This window comes from Rhagoletis pomonella, unplaced genomic scaffold, assembly GCF_013731165.1.
Source record: "Rhagoletis pomonella isolate Grant_MI unplaced genomic scaffold, Rhpom_1.0 Rhpom_scaffold_00006, whole genome shotgun sequence".
NCBI lineage: Eukaryota > Metazoa > Arthropoda > Insecta > Diptera > Tephritidae > Rhagoletis > Rhagoletis pomonella.
Window position 1 is genome coordinate 79,284,012 of NW_023458560.1, and position 25,422 is coordinate 79,309,433.

At 37.0% G+C, this 25,422-nt stretch overlaps 2 protein-coding genes across 2 annotated transcripts; one reads left to right on the forward strand and one right to left on the reverse strand.

Annotated features, from left to right (window-relative positions):
- Positions 1 to 474: 474 nt before the first annotated feature.
- LOC118741386 lies at positions 475 to 25,367 on the forward strand (the record flags this gene model as incomplete). The annotated part of the gene is given in 11 exon segments (XM_036473339.1): positions 475 to 939; positions 999 to 1,382; positions 1,453 to 1,560; positions 1,636 to 1,768; positions 2,540 to 2,950; positions 3,023 to 3,201; positions 3,651 to 4,734; positions 4,801 to 4,942; positions 5,016 to 5,176; positions 5,247 to 5,450; positions 24,339 to 25,367. Coding segments are annotated over 11 exon segments (3,534 nt in total). The 3' UTR covers positions 24,810 to 25,367.
- LOC118741388 lies at positions 6,974 to 12,046 on the reverse strand. Its single transcript, XM_036473342.1, has 2 exons — positions 11,336 to 12,046; positions 6,974 to 7,978 (listed from the first exon to the last, which is right to left on the reverse strand). The coding sequence occupies exons 1-2, from the start codon at positions 11,432 to 11,434 to the stop codon at positions 7,856 to 7,858; spliced, it is 222 nt and encodes a 73-aa protein (XP_036329235.1). The 5' UTR covers positions 11,435 to 12,046; the 3' UTR covers positions 6,974 to 7,855.
- Positions 25,368 to 25,422: the final 55 nt, after the last annotated feature.

Here is a 25,422-nt window from a genome sequence, read left to right on the forward strand (position 1 = left end):
CAGATAATTATAACATAATTAAAACTCCATACCAAAGAACATGAATCTATAAGAAGAGACAACACGTTATAGTTGTAGCGAGTGTGAACATCAGAGCGTGTCTTTTCTTTTCATCCAATCAAGAAACATATTTGGGCAAAGGAGAAGGCGCGCTCCTGATGTTAACACTCGCAGTGAAAATATTTGCCAGCGCTTGAAGACTGGTTTTTTTGGATGGTTGGCAAAAAACTTTTCGTTTTTGTCATCAATTTTCCGTGCACGACAGGTAGACATTAATATTGAATTTTATGAATGTGTTTTTTAATAGATTTTGCCTGTGAAAATTCGCGCTCAAACTTGGCTATGTGCAGCTCACACTCGGCTTTATGACTTTCCCTAAGATAAAAAGTATGGATCACTATTTGTTAAAACATAAGGGTAAGTCATTTTGGGCCAAATTAAAATTTCCATAATTAACTTCATAAAAACATTATCATCATTATCCAATAGCGAACCTTATGGATTTTCAACAAAAATTTTCTGGCCACACTGGATTCAACACGTGCAGTCAAGTTGCTAGTGGCATTTGGAAATTGTCCGATAATTACCTATATATTTAGTAAAACATTTAAGTTGAATAAAATAGGAATATTGCTAAACTGGCGTTGAAAATTTTTGCTAACGCTGTGAGGTTTTTAAGGCAATGGTTTGCATTCAAAAAGCTGCACAGCTAAACACCAAAAAAAGAAAGCAGCACAGTCCAACCACCAATACGGAATCAGAAAGGCGTGCGTCCATTGATAACTCAGTCGTGACAACGCGGGAGTGCTATTCCAAACCTTTTGACATAGAAAAGTTACCTAATATGGATTTTGAAGAACTTGACGATAAACTTAAGCTTCAATTTTTGGCCGGCGCCAATCTTGTAAAGCACGCACCACTTTTTGCTCCTGGTGGCGAGTAAGTTGTACACAATGTCTTTAAGTGTCTTCGATCGCTACTGATTTTCTATATTATAGGTTTCTATTTATACGATACAAGGACGTAGTGCGTGTATATTCCACAGCAACAGGCCAGTTGGCACGTCAGCTTACAGGTGCTGGCGCCATTCTTATTTCGATGGAATTAGAATTGCAAGATAACGAAACCCTCGTTGCATGTACAAATAATGGAAAAGTATGTCGTTGGCATTGGCAAACTGGGCGACTTCAACAGGCGCATGATTTGAAAATGGATCCAAATCAAAAAGTGTTGACTTTTAATTTGCTTAATTTTTATGCCAACTCAAAAACGGCTTGTGCTCTTGTAACATTCCGTGACGATAATGAGGAGGAAGTAAAATGGTTTGTAGCGGACACAAGTAGCGCGGAGCGTTTAAATGTGCCTTGCCAATTGAATCTGCTGTAAGTTTTTTATACGGTTTTATATATTCGTCATTACATTTATTTGATTTAAATGCCTGTTTTAATGTAGGAACAATGATCCGCTTGTGGCGGTGGACACGAAAATGTTCAAGTTCATCGCAATAGTGCAAGGCAGCTACGTATACTTTCTTAATTACAAAACATGGGTATGGAAGAGGTTAGTTAGTATCTGTAAATTGTACATATTTGTTGAATACATTTTTGCATCACTAATTGTTATTTTTATTTACAGGTTATTCAATGCACATCGTGTTCCTATCACTGTTGTACGAACACATCCACAAGAAGAGGCGGTAATCACTGGAGATGAAACTGGTAAAATTTTTCTGTGGCGTGAATTCATGAGCACAGCCTCAGTGAAAACGGTGGGTAATGAACATCTATTGTAAATATTCTTTATATACATACTCATTTCCTTTGCATGAGTACCCCTTTTTATTTTAACTAATCAGATATAAGAATGCCCTGATACTTTATGCTTTGAAAAGAAGGTGTTGGAAGCTTTTTGATTATTAACAAAGAACTAGGCGAATTCATGATAGAAAAAGTCCCGAGACTGCGATAAAATTAAATTTAGTCAATACTTCGGTAAAAACCAGAAAAAGATTTTGTTTTTGTTATAGAGTCGTGTTAATATATGTATGTATGTACGTATGTTTAAAGTAAATCAATTTTTGTTTTACTTAGCCCTTTTGCACCAAAAAGAAAAACTTACACTTAGTACATTAAGGTCACTTTGATAGGAAGAGTACAGAAAAGGCGCTAATATGTAAACTAAAATCTATTTCGATAAATAGGATTTCAGTTATTTATATATATGTATAAACAAACATATGTAAAAAAATCGGAAAGGGAAATAATGATTTCTTTTCGATTTATCAAAGATTTCTCCACTATTCAAATTAATCTAACTGCCTAACCAGAATGATGAGGCTGTAGTATGTAGCAAGAGCTGTTAAAAGTTAAAATATCCTATATGCTCTAAACTTCCCACAATATGTAGCTGTGCTCATGGCGTATTATTGCTTATGTAGCTAGAGAAATAGCTTGTGGCTGTGGCACTACATTCTGTTTAGCCAGTAAAAGCATAAGCTACATGTTCATAAAGTAACAATTATTTGCATAATGTTTGACAGACACTCTATCACTGGCATCATACCTCTGTGACCAGCATAGCTTTCACACCAACCGGTACTGGATTCTACAGCAGTGGTAATGAATCGGTGCTTGTGCATTGGAATATCAAGCGTCCAGATTTGCGTAATTTTTTGCCGCGCATGGGCTCCGTAATTTGCCAGCTGTGCGTCAATGATGATAATTCACAAGTTGCAGTTCTCACTGCTGATAATGCTGTCCAGTTCGTTGGCACCGACAACAAAGTAATTAGAACCTTGCAGGAATTCACCTACATTGAAGACGATAAAACGGGTAATAGCAAATTCCCAGTGGGCTTGCGTTTGAATCCTCGCACAAACACGCTAGTGCTAAATGGCAAGCATGGTCATTTACAATTCTACTCTGTTTACACCAAGAATATGTTGTATAATGTAAGTACTAGCATTCTCTAAACTAAACTCTAAAGGATGGTTTTTCAAAAAAACGTTTATGCGCTTATATAGATGGACATTGTGATGCAAAATCAGCTTTCAATGGAGAGTGATAAGGTTCTTTATAACATAGCTGTGACAAAGGCAGCATTTAACATCGACTGGATGGCCACTGGCGAGGTATTCAACGATCGCGAACATTTGCCTGAGTTACGTTTGAAATTCTGGAATTATGATGAGGCTGCAAAAACGTGAGTCCAACTAAATAATTGATAGACTAAAAGTAAAAAACTAGACTACGAAAGCGAAACTTACCCACATTCACATTTTGATCGTTTCGGACAGCAGAATTTAACATATTAAGGGCCAGATTTTCAGTGTACGGCCGTGGTTTAAACTAAGTTTGAACGCCCGATCTGTCTGGTTTAAACTAACATCAGCCAATCAAATGTTAAATGTTCAATTTAAACTCAGTTTACTTAATCTAAGTCTTGATTTAAGGCCATGCTAATTGGCTAATTAGTAGTTTGAGTTTCAAGCTTTGAAATTAATGAATTGAACTTGACGATAATGAGTAACAGTTAATCCTCTTCTTAATCTTAACCTCAACCTCCTTTGCATCCTTACTGTCACATTTTATCGTGAGAATACGATAAGAAGTTTCACTTTAATAAATTAATATACATATTAAATTTTCTAGTTACTCACTTAACACAAATGTGGAGCTTCCGCATGAAGGTGGCTTTAAAGCCATTGAATTCTCAAATCCAAGCCAAGTAGACAATCTGCTGTGCGCCACTGTAGGCGAAGATAATATCATAAAGATGTGGTCGCTCGAGGAGTCGGATAATATATATAAAAAAGGGAAAGTTTGGTATTGCATAGCGGAAACAAGCTACAGCGGTTTGCCGATAGAATCTATCTCATTCTCGCAAGATGGCTCTGTACTGGCTGCTGGTTATGGCAACACGCTGTGCATTTATAGGGCAGAAAATTTGAAACTTAGAGCAGCGCTAACACCACCTACTGGCTTTGATGGTGTGGTCCCATACGTGCACATCAGTTTGCGACGGAAAGGTGTAGAGTCACCGTTAAAAGATGAGTTCACGCCAGAAAAACGAAAATGGTGGCTGAAACTATTTAACAACTTTGTAGAAAAGAACGATGAAACTATTGTTAAGGAGCTGGACAAGTTAGCTAAGCGGTGTGAAAAAATCGATTTTAAGCCCGAAGAAGTAGCTGCAGAAGAAATCGATGAGGAGACAAAAAAGGAGCTGTATAACAAAATAATGGATATGCATCAGCTTAATTTCTTTCATAAAGTGCTGTTATTCCAACGCCTCGGTATACGCATAAACGTGCATCCTGAGGGGCGTGAGCGCATACTCTCCTACTTGTACGACACAATGTTACCAGAAGGTCAGAGGGAGCGCCTGCGCGAAATGCAAGAGGAAGTGAAGCATCTTACCGTGAGACATCGCTACCGAGCGAAATGGCGTTTACACGAATCTGAGAAAAGGCTTAATCGATATGAAGCGGCTGTGCAAGAAAAACTATTGCCCCTTATGGAGGTGCTCGATCTCTGTGATGAAAGTTCGAAAACAGCGCTTGCAAACGGAAATAAAACGAATAACGGCTCCGCATCAGCATCTGAGGCGACTAGAACAAAAGTGGGTGTCGGAAAGTCAGACGAAGCGGATGCGGTCGAACAAATTACGCTGCATAACCCAGTAATTGCGCAGATCTCGAAGGTGCAATTTGCGGCTGGAGAATGGGCTCATTTGGTAATGGAACTACCCGCGCATACAATATATGCATGTATCTTAATTATTTATCTGTTTGCTTTATAGGTCATCGTCTGCACAGAAAGACGTGTTCTGATCTACAATTTACTTACGCTAAGATTACATGCTGCATGCAAGCTGTCCGTCGAGCATTTGGCATTCGATCCCATAAGCAATTTAGTGGCTGTCTTCACCAAGTATAATGAATGTAATACAAAAAGCAGTTATTTTAAATATTGATATATATATTAAAAAATAAATATTTTTGTTACCCATCATAGTGTACGTATTCCAGCCAAATGTACCGCTGTCCATTTATCGACGTCGCGATATGCCACCCTTGCTGGGCGCCGCGTGGCTGCCCCGACGACATCCCAAAAACCGTTCGTTGAATGTTGACTGGCAGGCGGTATCTACGTTGTACTTTTTAACAGATCAGCAGGTGAATATTATTAATTATGAAAACAATAATCCAATTGCAATTCATACTTATAAAAAAACTTAATTTTTAGGAAATCTACTACTTGGGCGTGCCAGATAGTGCGGACGATGATGCGCCGCCCCCAATTACCTTCAGCAGTTCGGCTAATCAAGCAATGCAGTATAGTACCTTCGGCACTTTTGCCACCCAACAGCACTCAGATATGAAAAGCAGCACACGGCAGTCGATTGGACCGCTGGTAATCGGTAATTCGCACAAAATGGCTGTGAAATCGGTGAGTGAATGCTTTATTTTTTTTTGCTAAAGTTAAGGCTTGATGAAGGTTATTTTTATATTAAGATTATGGTTGACTTCATAAGTTCGATATTTTAAAATATTTAGGCCCATTCGTCGCTCGAATCGAAAAGGTTGAGTAGTATTTTTTAAATATTGAGGCGTATTATTGTTCTCGTAAAAATCGAAAATTGAAACTTTTGTATGGAAAATGATGGGAAAATTTCATGATTTTCGATTCGAAACAAGCTTACGCCCAAATTAGTATTTTTTTTTTTTAATTTTTTCTTTTTTTCGATTTTTTCTAATCGGAAATCCGTGTTAATGTGACCTCAACTTTGTGATTCGGCAACTGTAGTAGGTTAAACTCCTGTCTACCGAGACTAGACCCGATGTACAGACTAGACCCCGATGTGAAAACATGCATGTTTTTGTTTTTGTAACAGCAAACATTTTTTCCTTAGATTTTTAGGTAATCAGCTGGATCGACAACCCTTGGCCAAATATAGATCTAGGTAGTTCCGATTATGTAAACCCGACTGTCATGTTTCTGCAAAGAGTTTTCGAGGAATATAAATATGCCCCAATGTATGTACAAGAACGACTTCTCAGTAATTCCTGTAAATCTGATGGGTACTGGAACAGACTAAAGAAAGCAATGAGTGGCATCTCTCTTTGAAAATGTCACATAGCTAAAACTCAAAATTGTCCAGACTTCGCTGCCATGCCCTGTCATGCGCTGCGTATGATAATCACTTGTATGCAAAGCTCATCAAACAGATTCGATATGTGGCTGCAGCACAATGCTCGTATAACCAGCGCTTAAAGCATCTATGACGCATTGTTTACTTTGTTTCCTTATATCCGAAAAGTTTCTTAAGAGTTGATATATTATTAGCAAATGTACAATCTTGAGGTTTAAGAGGTAAAATAGAATTCGCATAACTTTGATAGATCCTCTGCTTGCGTTGCGAAAACCGGCTTATAGCGTTCATAATAAGACCCAAAGGTTTGATTGTTGTCTGGGTCATATTCAAAATTTACCATAAAATCGGCAAGCATTTAACCTTAAATGCTGTTGCATCTTGAGTAAGAATGGCTTGATCCGCAATCTGTGCGGGTTAACCTTGAATAATACAGATTCTGCGGTTGTTGCATCAAATTCTTTTCTTCTTGGTGTTGTTTCAAAGTCTGTTGATTTTGCACTTGCAATGCTGCCAACAATGCCTTGAATTATGAGTGATCCATTTTGATGAGTTCTAAATTATTCTCGTCGCCAATGTAGTAAAACGTAATTATTTAATTAATAACGCAGATTTGCAAAGATAAATGTGTATTCAATTGTAAACGAAATAAAAGGAATTTTTTTCAATCAGGATAATAATTTGACAAAAAGTGCAATGTTTTTTAGGAATTTAGAATTCATCGCAAGTAAATAATCAACATTCGAACACTACTTACGTAGATACTACCATAGTTTAGAGTAAATATTGAACACTTAAATTTCTTTTATTTCATCTTTATTAAAGCTTAAAAAAGAAATACAAAAAAGTGGTCATAAAAAAGTACAAATAACATTCATCTACATACATACGAATGTTTGAAGTACATTAGGCATTGGCTTATGTTTTACGTGTACATATAAAAGTATGTGCATACCTCTGCACATAAATATTAATTTTTTATTTTAGATTTTATTAATGGTTTTTTAGATTTTAAATTAATCAGCATTAAGCGCTGCTACATACATACACACATGTAAATTGTCATAAAATGAAGGACTGCACACACACACATACATACATATATGTATATGCATATAGAAATTTCTCTAAGCTAATGTTCTTGAAATTTAACAAATATGATTTTTACTTTTTTTCCTCGTATTTGCTAAGAGTTATCGCTTTCACATTAATATATGTATGTATAGGAAAGTTCCTGAAAACAAAACATTTCCGTATGTGCGGCTACATACATATGCATATATGTACATATGTACATATGTATCTGCAACTTTATACAAAATTTGAACATTATTAAATGCATATACTTTGTCGACTTTCCGCGTTTTCGATTATATGCATATACTCACATACATACAAACACAATATTATATATGTAGGAGATAATCAGTCATTGGGTGCATGTTGTCATGTGAATGTATGCTTGTACCCCTACATATGTACATACACATGTATAAAATAACGACCAAAAAATTGTTTGCTAGTTGCTGCTGCTACCATTACTGCTACTTAAATCATTTGACGTCTCTTCCGCAAGTCAAAACAACCGCCTGCCTCCTCCTCCCCCTCCCCCATTGCCTCTTCATTCAATTCATTCAGTTAATCAGTTCGCAACGAAACCAATCCAAGGTGGTGGAGGCCAGGGTCTCCCCAGCACCGGCACTCATTTGACATTGCCCGAGCGTGGCGCCGTTGGCACATGCAAATGTCGGCAACGACGCATCATCAACAAATCGTGTTTAAAGTATCGCAAACAATGCCATTGCGGAATTTTCGAAAGTTGTTGCTGCAAAAAAGTAAAAAAGAAACAAAAATTAAAATAAAATAAAATCGCGCACACATCACAGAATGAGAATTAATTTAATTCAATTAGAATATTTTTCGCTTTTCTATTTTGCTCAACATATTCTCAACAAGTGGAGATGTTCCGCTTGCAGCCGAGTGCAGCTGCACTCAGGTTTCATTAGAATATTCTTAAAATGGAGAAGAAAAGCTAGTAAATGGGGAACAAGAATGGAAAGCACCATCCGAGCTACATATATAAGGACATATGTACATGTGTATGTATGTATGTAAGTGATTCACGTCATGTGAAAGCCCTGCTTTTTTATTTGGTTAGGAGTAATGGGCTTAGTACTCGTACTCGCATTTGTCGACACCAATTTAAAATGCGTGTGCCATTATTCATACTATTACAATATGACAACAACAACAATAGCAATCACTACAACTTCATATCCACGCCTTCTGCTCGGCTATTCCACTAAATTGCTAAACCAATCTACAGAAATATATATTTTTTTTTACATATATTAAATTATTGAAATTGGCCTGTTTTTTTCTATGTTTTTCGTCACGTATCGTACTATTTACTGCCCCAGTCTTTTTTTTTTAATGTTTACTGCGCAATCTTTGGGCGTATGACCGCTGCATTCTTGCCTACATACATACATATGTATGTAATATATACATACTGGTGTTGCTATTTTTAGTCACATACCTTAAATTGCTTAATCTTGTAAATTTGTAAATTTTATATAGGCAAATATAAGATTTTATTGTTAGTCACTTTATTTTCCCTTCATATATGTACCTACATACCATATCTTTCAAAAATAGCTTAGAATTGTCCTCTATTTATCAATTTATTCGCAGTTCATTTTATTATGAATGTTTGTTGTTTGTTGCTTGTTTAACACGTTGCTTAAAGCAGTTTTGTGAAAGTAATAATTTATGGGCATATTGGACATGCTTGACCTTGATTTGATAACATCTATGAATAGATTTTTATACTGAGTATGTATGTATGTGTACTGGTGGCAGAAATAATAGACTCGCCTTATTTTGACCAGTTGCACTAACAAATTTAATATAAACAAAAATAAATTTAAAAATGTAACTCCTTAAACCTCTTAAGAATTTAATTATCATTAAATTATTGAAATTCCATCAAGTATTGTAGGCTGTAGACCTTTTTGAAAAGTACACTTCGAATTCTTTATAATAAAGTTACTCTGGAAGGCATATTGTTCCACTGGCTAGCATACTTAGCAGCTCAGCTTGCAAGGCATTAAATTGATTACGTGGGCGCTGGTTGTGGTTTGGTTTACTGAGATTTCACCGGAAGGAATTACACTGACACCTTTTGATTCGATCTTCTCTGCAATTTCCGTGGGGAACTTTTCTAAAAAAAAATAAAGTGGGGTGACATAATTTTTATGGACCCGGACAAATAGCGTTCGATGTGTGTAGTTAAATTGCAGCTAGCCTAGAGTTTCGAGAAGGAAGTCTAGCGCGGTGGCTGGTTGTTGCACTCTTTCCTTTTTGTTATTGAATAAATAGCACGTACCTTTGCATCCCAACTCTTGACGGTTACCGGGCCAGGAGGTCTAGGGGTCCGGTATAAAATGACTACTGAGCTTCAACTTGCTTTTGAGTATGGAGAAATAATGTATCTCATTGGCAAATAGAAGCAAAAAGTGCAATCAACTATCAGCAAGCTGCTTAGAAACAGAATTTAGAAAAGACGTCGCACACCCGATAAAGTGATGCCCGGGAGGGTTGCTCTGCCACTTCTCCTGTGTAGCTAAGTGGGGGACGAACTTATTAAAATCATTTCTGACAATCGTATTCGCTGCCTGAATGAAATTGTTACATTTGCCAGATGGAAGCTCTACAGTACCCTCTGCGGTATAATACAAAGTCGATTTTAATACAAATCCGCCAGGCATATATATATTTACACATGTAGCTCTTTGTGAGATCGTGGACAATGCCGTCACCGAGGTGAAGTTTACGTGCAATGATATCAGGCACTTATGGGACGGTTCTTGAGACACAAAAAAAGAACTCCAGCCAGCATTTCATTTATGCACAATGACAACACTGCTTTCGCAAAGGAAATGTATCTTAAACTAATAACACCGGCACACAAAAAGTGGTGTGTGTTTTTCCCAGACCCCCCTACCAAATCTGAGGTCCATTTGACTCGTACACCCCCAAAATTTCGAGTAAATTGCGAAAATTGCGAACTTTTCGCCACTTTTTTCGTTTTTACTCAAAATTTAGGAGGTGTACGAGTCAAACGGACCTCAGACCGGATTTCGTGGGTCGAAATATATGGCGATAGGTGTGTCTGGTTAAAAGCACGCACCACTTTTCTTTGTATGCCGGTGTAATTATATTTTAGCTCTTACAATTTTGCTAAGTTCTTGGCCGAGCTTCTCCTCCAAATTGTGGCGTGCGCCATCTTGTTATAACACAAATGCAGGGACCCACAACTTTTTGGCGCTTCCGAATAGCAAATGGTTTTAATGAGAAGCTTTTCTAAGGCAGAAAATGTGGTCCTACTGGTTATTTTCCCTAAAAATGACAATGGTAGTATTGCCAGCTTCTAATTAACATACATAAGGAGAAACTAAGATTATTAACATAGCTATCCTTACAGGACACTGCAGATTGCATATGCTAATGCATATATGTATACATATGTACATATAAGTATACTTTGGTCAAATGATCTCTATTGCTTTGAGAGAAACTCAGCCAAAGGTACACCAGTGCACCTATTCTTTGAGTGTGGACCGTTTCAAGAAGACGTGAGAAATGGTGTAGGTTTACTGTGGGAAAAATGAGGCCATACACTCCCCAAACTCAAGAGTTCTTCTAAGCATTGTATAGACTTTAGGATGAGACGAATGTCGTAAAGAGTGTACTTGTACTTCTTCTTCTTATCTATCTTTGACTAATTGTTTTTCCGGCAAGCGATTTTTACATTTCGATTTATAAACTATTTCAGGCGCTAAAATTATATTAGTTTCTGTTCTAATTATTACTTCTATTTGAACGTTATTATGCTGATTACACACGGAACAACCGTTGAAGCAACGTGTTGAGGCAACCTGATTTTCTTGTTCAATACACACGAGGCAACTACAATGAGGCAATCATTACGGAAACCTCAGTAGTGTGTGCTCTTTGTTTCCTACTAAATACCTGTTTATCTCAGTTAACTAATCAATGAACTAAGCCAATAAAATTAAAATTAAATTACGAAATCTCTATCCTAACGATTTATTTTCGTTATACTGCAAGCCTCTTTAGGCTTAATACAATATTTCCGTTATCCTCTAAGCGCTCTTACCTCGTCCACTTTTGGCAGCGGGCCACACTGGCTGGCTGTCATTAGGGTAAAAAGCAGCAGTGCAACAATGGCAAAACTGTGGAACACTTTCGGCAACATTTCCCCGCTAAATATTTGCAGTTATTTATGATTTATTATGTTTGTTTTGCGCTTTGAATTTCGCTGGTGGCTGCAAATGTATGTTCGTGTGCTTGTATGTATTTAATCCTTTTAGTGCTGAGTTTGCACACCAAAAAAAAAATCACTCTGCTTTCAACTATGTGTGTGCATGAAAATAATATTTACTTTAAGCGAGTTTTTAAACTTTACAAACAGTTCTTTGTTCACTAATGTGATTGCGCGTTCTGCTCTTTTTTCGTTTTTTTTTTGCAATACTTTCTTCCGCTTGGCGTTTAATGCTTTCCCTATTTTGCTTTTTGATTCAAATTTTTCTATATAGTTTTGTGTTTACTTCTGTTCGCCAATTTTTTTATTTTTCGGCACTAAACACCGTTGTATGTATGTATTTTTACTTGTTTACTTTTGCTTCAACAATTTTCTTTCTCGTGCATGCCGCATACGCCACGTTGTACCGCCGCCGCGTTTAGACTTTTCTGTGTTCTGAGCGCGAATGACAAATTCAAATTATCGGACATTCTGCTGCATGCGTCCCAATTTATATGCGAGCACCGATGTTCGCATTGTTTGCACGACCAGTGCGACTACATACAACGAGCACGACAGCAGAGATAACTGCCACAGTCGTAGTGACAGCCACAGCCACAACCGCAGCCGCAGTCAGAGCCAGAGCCAGAGCCACTGCTTCTTCCTCTGCCCCTCCGTCGTTGGCCACTGGTATCTGCTTTAGTCTGTGGCGAGGAGGTTGAGGTGCAGTTAGTAATATCGCACCCGCAGCTACAACGTATGCGCTGTGTTGCATAGTGGCTGAGCTAAGTTGCATAGTGGCGCTGATGGCTGTGTCTGCAATCTTTCTTTCTCTTTCTTCTCCTTATTGTTTATCTGCAGCATTTTTTATTTCCTCTTTGCCATTGTTTACAACTTTTTCGCACGTCCCGTCATCAATGCGCTTTTTTATTTAATCTTTTGTTTTGCTTTTGCTGTGCTGTAAAATATTTTTTTTCCACTTGTTTATCACACTTTTATGCTCCACTTGCATGTCCAGTGTATTTGTGTTGGCATATTTGTTGTTGCAGTATATATTTATTTATTTGATTCTGTTATTTACTTCGTCGCTTTGCCGGCGGCAGCACGCTGCCCAGCTGCGGTGATTGTTTTCTTCCTCCTTTTTTATGCGATAATGCAATAAAGAGCAGCATATTTTGTTGCCTTCCGTAAATTTTTTGCAATATTTTGCAATATTAACAGGCAGCGTAAATAGGAGAGACGAAAGAATTTACTTTTGGTAACTGTTTTCAAGCATAACACTAATCTGACCTTTTTGCATCGTTTGATTATGTTTCCCGTAGAAAACTTGGCGTAAATTTTGTTCTGTCCTAGCGGGAAACTAGCATCGCTCAAAAACTTCTCGGAATCGAGCTATAAATTATTGAAAAGTCTTTCCTCCTCCGGCATTTTCCGTTAGATGACAACCTATTCATTCCCATCAATTCATCGTCTTTCTAACTCTTCTGGTTATCCGGAATATCCACTGAGCGACAGCGAAGCCGGCAGCGAAGAGCTGGTTCAAAATTTGGAATCTCAGTAACCACACGCATCGAGTTTGTCTATTACTTCGGTAAAAGACTTCTCGGCATTGTTTATAGGGCCCCATCGAAAATACTGTGAGAAGGACTGAAACCTTTCAAGAGCCAAATGAACACAGTGAGGGTTTAGTTCGGGAAGATCCACCGCATCAAATCTTGAAATAGTGACTTGATATGCAAATCGGCATTTGCCACCTTGCATTCGATTTCAAAACCGCCTTTGGCAGCACGCAATAAATCTGTTTGCATGCGGCTTAATGCCACAACTTTTAGCTCCGTTTAAATTTCTAAGCGCCGTTCAGGGCCAAACAAGGGTTTACACCGCGCTACCCAATTTCGCGTCGTTCTTCGATGTAATGAAGTTTGTCACTTACAGCTCCATACAAATTTAAGCGCAGATACGTATGCATTTCAAAAAACTACGCCTAGTACCTCATCTAAACCTAAGTTCCGGAGAAAGTTCAACAGTACCTTTGGTGCTAGGGAGTGAATGTGCATAAGCTCTGGCCACATCGAGCCTAAACTTCTCTCACGTCTGCTGCAGACTGCATCACACTCGGTGAGGATGTGTAGAGGTGTATCGCTGGTTAGGATTATGATTTGGAGGCGTAATACCAGTAGGCAATCTGACATTTTACAACTTAGAGAAGGACACAAAAAACGATAATCGAGGAAAAGACAAAGTACTTCGTGGCAATATACCAAAGGTCTGCGCATATTGGTAAACCCGTCACTGTTGGCAGTTATAGCTTTGAAGTAGTGAAGGACTTTGTCTACCTGGGATTCAGTGTAAATACAGCGGCTCTACCTGCGATATCGACAGGTGCTATGTCAAGCATGGCGTTAAGGGCCAGAGTGGGAATACTTTAAGCCGAACCCAAAACCCTTCGACGATTTCCTCCTTTGCAAAGTTGATCTAGTTGTATTCAAGGTTGCCTTTGCTTTCCACTCTTGGGTGTCAATATATCTTCTTCGGTGCCCGTCGCCCATGAAAAATTGCCCTTATAAAATTAGGGTAATAATTTAAGATTTGATTTTCAATTGCATACTAAGCCCAAAATAATAAATCTAAGAGTTATTTTTTGCTTCGTCGCTGGGCTGATATCACTGGTTGAGGAAAGTGTGGCAGTCAGACTTAGGGGCATTGGTTGCCTGACTCACTCGGAGTCTTGACACTCTAGCGTTTTCGGAAGCTTCGTTTTCATCCCTGATAACTTGGATCAGTGCGTGTCTAGCCCGGCACCAGCTAGCTTTTACACGGTTGGGACGGAAGATTGGGTGGAAGAGTCTTTTCTAGGGAGCTCTCTGTCAACCTAAAATTTAGGCTTCCTCAGGCGAAAGTTGCTGCTATCAAGGAAGCAGCCGATTGGCTGCTGTTGGACGCTCTGACTGTAAGAAAGGTTAAAATCTCCTCAGACAGCCAAGCGGCAATCAGAGCCTTAGACTCACTTACGATACGCTCGAAGTTTGTTGAGAAATGCCTTCACCTGCTTTCAATGGCACGGCATGATATCGCAGGGAACTGTGCGGCTCATGAACTGGCCAGAGACGGTGCCCTTTAGGCAATATCGCCAAGAGAAGAAAGACTGGGAGCTCCTTTGACTACTTGTGGATGTTTCATTCTAGTCGAGGGTGGACTGGGGCGGTCTAAGGATCTCCTTAGGCTCGCGAAGCCGGATCTCTCAATTATTGTAGGTATACTGACTGGCCACTGTCCTATCAGGTTTCACGCGGTGAGATTAAGTATCTTAACGGACTCCTTGTGTCGCAGCTGGATGGAGAACCCTAACCTAACCTAACCTAACTGAGGTTGCCGCAGCATTTGCCCCATTTGTATTCAGCCTAAAATTTCTGCACACCTTTCCTAGTTTTGTGTTACAAGTACAACAAATTTTTGGCTGAGTTTATTTTTGGTCGCTGGCATGTTACTGATCACTTTATTCCAACTTTAACTGCCGCTAGCAGCGCATGATACGATGCCGGTTGTTGCGGCAGTAGGTTCACATTTTGCGCGCCTAATTGTTGCAATTATTTGCATACAATAAAACCGCCTCAGCAGCTCAATGCTGTGGATATAAATAACTTAGTACGTGTATGCGTTGTGTTGTTTTTTTTTGCGCTCGCCAAGCGTCCATCTTCTGCGAAATTAGCACTCATTACATTATTTATTATTTGATATTTCTACTTCTTGTTCTTCTTCTCGTTGTAATTGCAATTCCAACTAACTATTTGAATGCTGCAGTCCATGACTTGGTTGCGTTGCGTTGCGTTGCGCTTGTGCTTAATTATTTATATAGCAGGTCAAACGCATTTTATGACTGTCATTTCATTTTCGTTTTAATATCAATAAAGATGGGTATTACTCATTTGGCTGTGGCTGTGGCTGCTGTGTGGGGGGGTGCCACCCACCTCGCATGTGTCGGAAGAGTGTCTTTAACTTTAGTGACTAAAGTTAAACTGGTCGGAGAGAATAGTTGGGGGGTTGGGGTGGTTAAGTGGATAGTCAATTTGGAAAATTAATTAATGCACTTAAGTCAGTCACTTACATACATACATACATATGAACACACGAACATATCGCCAGTAGCGCATATTCGAGTTGCTCCGTTTATTGTTACCGTTTCGTACTTGAATTGGGGCACTTTTAGGGAAATTAGTAATCCACTTTCCACGAAATACTCGGCATTTACTCATGTGTAGACTACACACCCAGCAGCTAACTCAAGGCGTTGTGTCATTCACCGACATTCAAGCTGGTTGACACCGACGTCGACGTCGACGTCAACGTCATATCAGTCGTCATGTTGTTGGGTTAGCGCGCATTCCGCTCGCCTTGTAGCAGCTTCCGCAAGCAACTTCACGTTTCGTCTAGTTTTAACCAGCTTCTTACCTACAAACATACTTACATACTCACATTCGAATGGCTGTGTTTTCCTCAAAGCGTGCGCTGAGTTGTTTTTCAGCAAAATCTTTCTCCTGAATCATTATCGCTTTGCGGCGAGTTTGCTATCGCTTTGCATTACAACAAGCTTGCTGCGAATGAATGTAATAATTCATGTAAAAAATTAAATATATTAAATAAAAATTTTGCGCTCGCGTGCATTGCTTACTTCTTAATGGCTTTAGATCTTTCCACTTTGCATTAATAATTTTTGGTTTTAAATATTTATTTTTGGGACATCAATAAATTTTTAAAAACTATAAAGTCCACTATTTTTCATAGTTATGCTAAAATAAGTGTGTAATCAATTATTTGGAGTGGCTTATCAGACACTATGGCCTCGCAAACTTCGACCCTTTCGCAAATGTGGCTGCCAAATCTCCTTGCACGCGTACTTATTTTCGTGCTCATATAAGTATGTATTTATGCTTGTGAAAGTGTAGTTTATAATTTATAAATTTCATAATTTATAGCCTGACCAAAAACAGCTGGTCTGTCACTTTCAAAACAAATTTAATTAGCTGATTAAAGTATTTTTAAAATTATCTATCACCGAATTTATACACATACATACATACATGTGTACATATGCATGTGTATGCATGTATTTATTTATTGTATGAAAAAAAAGAGATCACAAAGTTCGCTCAAGGTGCAAACAATTTCTAATATATTTTCTTCTTTTTTTTTTTGAAGCACCATAAATTTTCGAATGGCGCGAAGGTAGCAGACTTATACCTGGATTTTAATTTTATTTTGATGCAGTTTACTTTTATTTGACACGTAGATCATGGATCCACAGTCTGGCCCCTAAATTTCATATGGGAATATTCCGCCATCTTGGATTTTATGTTTTTTTTTTGCGATTTGCAAGCTGATTTAGTAGTTTTCGTAAAAAATTAGCAAATACAAATTTGTAGAGAATTTAATTTCCAACTTTTTATATATATACAGTGACGGGCAAAACTGTAACATGGTTTAACACTTTTTACTTCAGCCATCGCTATCTTTCCAAGTTCTAACGACTTTCATACTTTTGTTGTATATTCTTGTTGGTACATCCTAATCCCTCTCTCATAACGATTTGAAGTCAATACAACAACAATAAAAAAACCAGCAGAAAAAATGTAAATTAAGGCAGATGTTACAGTTTTGCACTCATACATTTTTAAGAACTTTTTAACAATTTTCACGAAAAAAAGAACTACTAACACAATGTTCAGTACTCTTTTGCTTGTTTCAGTTCCTGGATACGATTTGGCATACCTTATTTGTATCTCTGTAAAAATTCTGGAGGTATATCCTTAGTTTGCTTTCACAGCTCATATACTCGATTTTACGGACTTGGATACTTAGTAAGCTGTGCTTTTAGTTGTTTTCGCAAATTCTCAATGAGATTTATGTCCGCGGATTGTGGAGGTCATTAGAAATCAGCAAATTTTTGCTTTTGTATCCAGTCTTTGCGAATATGTGCAGTGTGTTTTGGGTGATTTTTCAGCAGAAACTCTAATTTTTTCGACTACATCTTGCAAATTTTATTGAAATATGAACAGATACTGTTCCTCACGCATAATCTGTACTAACAGATCAAGAAAATGTTTGAAATACAACCCCAAACTATTATTGACCGACCACTTTTATTCACAGTTTGCCTTACATGCTGCGCATGGGCTTAATTTGGGTCTTTGACCCAATAGCATGCCCGGCCATCTGATTGAAAGCGATTAATTTAGTCGTTTTAGTTATTGTCGGACCAAATAACCTTCAATTGAAACTTAAAAATATGTTTTTATTGCATTCTGAACGGCCTAACATATCCCAATAGGCAACGGTTCGGATTTCGTGCGATGCAGCAAAATGCTGCCGCACTCGCACATGTATTTTGATCAGATTTGTTTTTTTCTTCTTTTATGATCCTTTGCGCTCAATTTGGCAATTCTTCGCCTCGCTGTCTATTGATTTGCGTTAAAGTTTAATACCTTAAGCGCTTCTGTAATAGTGGCTGCATCGCAACTTGCTGCTAAGTTCACAAGATACCGTACCGTAATATTTTTTGACAGACTTCCTTTGTTCTTGGGAACACTTTAGGCTATATTTTTTCTCAGTCTTAACATTTTCAAGTAGCAAATTCCAAAATTTTTTGCCACTTTTCGTGCGGTCCCGCCTTTCCGCAGTAAATCTATTATTTACATTTATGGTTCCTGATTAACTATATTATTTACTGGTGATCACTTCTTCAATAAATTACAATACAGAAAAAAGTCATCTGACTTCCAACTAAGTAAGAGATAACTGTCAAATGCAAAACTGAGAGTGAGTGCGAAACTGTAACATCTGCCTCAATTTAAATTTTTGTCTGCTGGTTTTTTTATTGTTGTTGTATTGACTTCAAATCGTTATGAGAGAGGGAGCAGGGATGTACCAACAAGAATATACAACAAAAGGATGAAAGTCTTTAGAACTTGGAAATATAGCGATGGCTGCATTAAAAAGAGTTACACCATGTTACAGTTTTGCTCGTCACTGTACATACATATAAGGTTTTAAAGGAACCAAATTTTTATTGTAAATTGTCACGGTTTTCGCCATTTTTCAACAATTTTTTGTGGAAAATAATTAGCAACTTCAAATGCCACAGTTGTAGAAAATTTCATTCTCCAAACTTTTGTAGGTACGAACATTTTTTTTGTACGACGCTTAGATCACGACGGCACCGAACGTGGCAAACATAGCGATGTAAGGGAAGCGGCGTAAAATTCATTTCCCCATCACGTCAACCGGTAAAAGTACGATGGCCAAAATTCTATAGGACGGATAACAAAGATTAAGGCCTTAAAATGATCACATGGATGCTTTAGCATTTTACCATTAAGATGAAGATCACCGCCTATGGTCATATAATACTACCCCTAAACCTCCTCGTCAGTTTTTGACCACCTCTGTACCACCTTCGGCTTTGGTCCCAGACCGCATTGCTGCCAAATAATGGAATTACAATGTAGGCGTGGCGTCAATCAGCAATTTTTTTTTTTTAAGCAAGACTGCGCTGTAACACACTTCGCAGTATTTGATTGTGTTTTTGCGCCGATGACTGCCTTTCATAAATTTTAAATCCTTCAAATTTATTTTTACGGTTTTCCATCTGTGCTGCTACTGTTCCAATTGTAATTAAGCGGCAATAATGCAGCAAACTGCTGTCACTGACGCTGATGCTCCCACTCAAATAGTGATCGCTTGGCCTGCCATCCATGTTGAATGGGAAGATAGGACTTTGCTTTAATTGGGGTCAGAATACTCTGTTATATTTGGAGGAGAACCGGCCATATGTCATTCGTTCCTGGGTTTTTGTATTGGCTAAACGAGCATTTTTTCCCATTGTACTAAAGTGCTGAAAAATAGCCTCCTTGTTATCTTTTTCGCAGTGTGTCTGTGTTAGGGTTGTTCGACTTTACTGGAAATTTAACTTTCGTCTTTTTGATGGACTCTGTAGAGTCAACTTTAAAAGTCGACCGATCGACGAAGAGAAGTCGACTTTATCGACTTTAGAACAATCTCTAATTTAGTGAAATTCATTGCTGGGAAAAGACAAACAGACACTAACAGGTCTATTCCGCACGTTACCGAAGATTTTGTGACCGGAAAATTGTATTACCAAAAAATGTTACCACTTCTTGTCACCGCGATTCTAGGTACGTTGGTAATGCAGTGAAAATATTCAGCGATTCAGCTATGAAGATTTGTGCAAATCCTGGCATTGCATATTTCACGGGGCAATAATTTGTTACCTGCTTATGAGATGGTAACCAAATTTACCGGTTACAAGAGCGCACAGAATGCGAAAAAGTTTTAAAAGTTGACAGACACTTTAATTACCGGTTACAAAATTTATGTTACCAGCGCAGAATAGACCTGTAAGGGCCAAATCCACAGTGCGTAGATAACCATTGACGAGAGTTTAACTACCGATTTTGATATTCAAAATGCTCAGTTAACAAAACTTTAAATCAGCATGCCCCATAATTAAACTCTTCTCAAATAATTAATTTTTTTTTTTTAAATTTGTATAGAATAACATTGATGTTGAAGGGGGCACAATAAATCTTAAGGTCGCAGAGCTTTATCCCCAACAATAATAATATTGATCTTTAGAATTTGTATATTTTCAGGCGATGTGAATTTCCATAAATACATGGTTAAACTCTTGTTGGTGGTTAAGCTAACAATGGTTTAACTAAGCACTTTGAATTCGGCCCTAAAGGATTTTCAAAAATTTGGAAAATTGTGCCAGCTATTATATATTTTCGGAAAATAGTCTATGCATTTTTAAATTTTCACTAAAAATATTTCTAAATATATCTAAAAAATTTCATGAATCGACATTTGCAAATTACTGACCACTTTTTGAAAATTTTGCCTTTCCGATGGAACCGAGGTGGCTAGTGTTGCTAGAAATTTAAGTACCACTTTGTAATCAAGAAGATATTCTCCCTATAAACGTGTTTTTTTTTCTTCGCAAAACCTACGTCCAAATTTTATAAATTTATTTTTCTTGAAATTTGCCATTTTCGCAAACTTCAAAAGTTTTTTTCTCAAAAACCGGGCGTGCTGGAAAAATCTCTAAGAGGAGGTCGGTCCCGTTTTTGAGATAAAATGCGACCAAATTTTGTTGAACCGTGTATTTTATTTTCTCTATTATTTTCATTGCGCGTGATTTTGCCACTCAGGTATCCGTCCGCAAATCGCGTCCATTTGTTTACATTTATTTTGTGGATTGCACAAAGCATGCATGCATATGTAGCGCCAGTGCTCGGCTGAACGCAGCAGTTGGAAAGGCCGCATTGACTGCTTAGAATTGCGTTTTAAAATTATTAATAATCTATCGTCTTAAAAACAATTAAAAAAAAATATCCTTCGATTGACGCGAATTCTATTGTCGTAATTTCGCTTGGTGGCATTTTTTGTAAGTGACCCCAGCGATAAGTTTTCCACCGATTGATAAATGTTCACGTGTGTACTTTTTGATTTAAAACATTGCCGAAAAAACTCAAAGAGCAATATCGATTGTAAAACTGTGCTTTATGGGCTATTTATAAAAATACGTACATACATATGTATGTATGTAGGTTACGGTGGTCCAAAAAGAGTAAAGTCGGAATTTTACTGCTCTCACCCCCTAGGATTGTTCTATATAGAAAAAAATAATAATTTTTTTATTTTGAAATCAAAAAATATTTAGAGATCGCTCAAAGCCCTCAAAGTTTTCCTTGCATTTTATTTGGGAAAAACACAACTTTTCGTAGAAATGGTATAGAATTCTTGAAAATCAATATTTTTCAATTGAAAAACTCAGGTACTTTTCAGGAGACTTTAAATAGTAATGCTAAAGTGTTTATATAACCATTTTTTAGTACTAAGCATTTTTTTATTGGTCCCCCCATTGTATTTTTCGGAGTTTTTCGGGGTTTTTGATGGACTTTTAAATAATAGTTACTATGGAAAAATGGTTGAATAAACAATTAGATATTATTATTGGGAATCTCCTGCAGAGGATCAGAGTTTTCCGATCGAAAAATATTGATTTTCAAGATATCTTTACCATTCCTACGAAAAGTTGTTTTTTCCATATAAAGTACGTGGAAAACTTTGAGCGATCTCTAAATACTTTTTGATTTCAAAATAAAAAATCGGGGTATATTTTTTCGGTATAGAAGAATCCTAGGGGGTGAGAGCACACAAATTCCGACTATACTTTTTCACATGAATTTTGGACCACCCTAATGTACATACAAATGAATCGAGATATCATAAGCATATCGCTAAAAACTAATTCATCAAACTGTTATAGCCAAAGTAAAAAGACTGGAGAGGTCCGTTTCACCGTATTTCAGGTATGGGGAATCGAACTGCATCATTCGTTTTTTTTTTGTTTAATTTTCCACACGCCTTCATACAAAATTCTTTTTAGAAAATTAAAAAATTTTTTTTTTTTTTTTAATTTTTTTTTTTTGTTTGTTCTGCTCTATTTTGGTGGTTTCTAATTTTATATAGTTCGCTTCCGCAAAAAGTTATTTCAAAGATGTTCAGAATGTCTCAGGCCTTAACTTTTGTGAATAAACCAAACCCTTAAGGATAATTCTTTAATTTGAGGTAGAAAATCCGAAAGCGGTGATACATAAATATATCAATTACACTTGCACAAAAAAAAATTTGGAAACCAAAACTTAATTTTTCATGCAAAGTTAAGATGGATGTGTATTCCTATGATTTTTGGGCCGCTGAAACCGAACATTACTAAAAAAAATCAATTAGACCTCTAGTTTCGAACAAAACTTACGTATTTTTGTCCAAAAATTACAAATCTGTAGTAAAAACAGCCGGAAAAAGTATTGTACAGAGAATTTTTTTACAATAAATACAGCGATTTTTATACCCGAGCGCACTTGTGCACAAGGGTATTATAACTTTGTTCAAATAACGGTTGTTTGTAACAGGCAAAACGAATCGAGATAGATATAGGCAAATGTATACATAAATGATCAGAATGAAAAGAGAAATCGATTAAGCCATGTCTGTCTGTCCGTCTGTCCGTCCGTCTGTGCACACGATAACTCGAGTAAAAATTAAGATATCGTAACGAAACTTGGTACGTGCCCTTATTTCTGGCGTAGGACGGATGGTATTGAAAATGGGGAAAATCGGACAATAACCACGCCTACCTCCCATATAACGGTAATTTTCAGAAATACGAAAACTGCGATATTTTAGAAACTACTGAAGATTGTTCAATCAAAATCGATATTTACATTAAGTTTTAGACGAAAAATAAAAATATTATAAATTTTTGGAAAATGGGCGCAGCCACGCCCACTTATGGTTACATGTGTATATCTTGGTAACCGCTGCACCAATTTCTTCCAAACTTGGCACAGTTGTTAACCTTGGTATAACCTACGAAGATTTTAAAAATCGGACAATAACCACGCCCACATCCCATATAACGGTAATTTAGAGTAATGCGAAATCTTCGATCAATCAGTAATTATTAAAGCTAATTTATTCAAAATTGATGCTTCCAACAACAAGAAATACGTTTAGGATAAAATTTTGGAAAATGGGCGTGGCACCGCCCACTTATGATTACACATATGCATCTCGGTAACCGTTCTACCAATTTGTACCAAACTCGGTATGGTTATTGTGCTTGCCACATAGAAGCAAAACGTTCAAAATTATTGAAATCGGACTTAAATTGAGGCCGCCTTTCATATAACGGTAAATTTCAGAACTGCTTGAAACTTCAAAATTTCGAAATTTAAGGACTCTAATTTACTCAAAATTGATACGCCCCAGCTTACCATGTAGCGGTAGCTTTCGGAAAGGTGAAAGTCATATATTAAACACTTGCGCCGGGTATTTAATGTTCGGCTCCGCCCGAACTTAGACTTTCTTACTTGTTATTGAACATTTTTTTCGCACATTTTCATAAAAATATGGTTCCACACTACAATAAAAAAACATAAAAAAATTTCTAAAATCTGTGCAAAACTCACGAAAGTTCGATAAAAATGCATGCAGATTTGCAAATTTTTAGTACAATAAGTGCAAATTTAATGTAGCTACGATTTACCGCTCATTTTTGGCGTTTTTTTTCACGTATGGAAGAAATCCATTAAAAAATTTCGAAAATGCTTTTAATAAAAAAAAAATGTAAAACACCTTCGACAAAAAAAAAATTCTAAAAAATCAACGCGATTTTTTAACAACTTCAAGCTTGCACTTTTTGACACTAAAATTGTATGGGCTATAAATCTGCCTACTCGAAAAAATTCTAAAAACCTGATTAAAAAGTTGAAAATCTGTATGTAATTTTATTGAACTTTCCTGAGTTTTGCGCAAATTTTAGAAAGTATATTTTTATGTTTTTTGTTGTGGTATAATCTATATTATTATAAAAAATTAGCCGGGAAAAATTGAAAAAAATTTGTTTGCATATATTGTGAAAAATTCTCTGTGCCAATACTTTTTTCAGTGTGTGTATGTCCCATTTCAAAAGGATGAACTTCCGGTCTGTTTAACTCTTTACCGGAAGTCGGTAATACGGCCAAAAGCTAGAACATCTCCGAATTGGTAATTCATATATTTGAATTTTTCAAAAAAAAACGTTTTGCTCCATTTTAGTCTGTGACACCCAGTATATGTATGCAGTGTTAAGTATGGTTAGGATAGATTTTAACTGTTTTTTAGGCCCGACCCATTCTAGTGCACATATTTAAGTGCCTTTTTAAAAAATATTTCGTAATCGGAAAGAACATTTTTAACAATTTTCAATATATTGGTTATTTTTTTTTTTTTATTCCAGCTAATTGACATGTCCACCCACACAATGCCGCCTCTAAATCTCCTAGCTGCCGATTTTGTGAAATGTTTCTTAAAAACCGCTGATTTAGTAGCGAAAGTAGATAAAACCACCGATGAAGCGGAGACGTTGAACAACACAGCAAAGACAAAGTACAAGCGGAGAAAAATGCTGAACGGCGGTGCTGGTGCTGCTTTTATGAATGGTCATGGCGGCAGTGACTCAGATGACGAGAGCGATGATGATGATGAGGAGGGCGCAGCGAAAAATGCAAATGCAAGCTATGCCAATCACTCCACCTCAGCGATTGATGAAGATGTGGAAATGGTGGACGAGGCCGCAGCGTTAAAGAGGCGCAAGAGTTTGCTAGTTAAAGGTGAACAAATGAGTGCGGCGGCGACAGTACCGCAACGGAGCGACAACGAAGCACAGCTGAAACGAATTGCAGCGTCGAGCTTGGAAGTAGAATTTTAGAATCAAAATTGATTTAACTGAAATGAATTTTACATAGATTCAACTACTAAAATCTGATGCAAACGGAGTGCGATTGTTCGCAAAATATTAATAAGTCAAAAGTGTACGTTTGTTTTTTGTTTTGATGAATTGCATACGAATGCAGTTTTCATTACGTTTACTCTCATGTACAGCTAAATTTTGCTTCAATAGAAATAACGTTTGCTAATTTACATCTGGGACTATACTTAAAGTTATTGACTGCAATGAAATAGTTTTAATAAATCTGATGTAATTACATACGTACATATTCATGTTCTTTTCGATTTTTAATTTACATAAATTCAAATGCACCCTTAAGCTAGACATATAAATGAGTACCGTAGCACATTACAGTTAATGAAATATTATTTACAAAAAAATTTCCTTTTAAAAATGTAAGGTGCACTTTTACAACAGCACGTAGTATTTAAAAACTATAGCCGCTAATGCAATCAAATGTACACACATACATCCATACATAATTACGATCTAGTGTATATGTATATGTAGTGCGTCGCCGATACAATAACCTCAAATGTGTATAGCAAATAAAATGTGCTATTTTGAAATTAATTCAGTAGGTTGATGTGAT

What these genes read in the sequence shown, in the direction of transcription:
- LOC118741388 (XM_036473342.1), bottom strand. Translation starts at nt 11,434, where the DNA reads ATGTTGCCGAAAGTGTTCCACAGTTTTGCCATTGTTGCACTGCTGCTT. An exon ending in CGCTGCCAAAAGTGGACGAG is followed by an intron (nt 7,979 to 11,335) that starts GTAAGAGCGCTT and finishes ACTTTTTTGCAG; the next exon opens with CAACAACTTTCGAAAATTCC.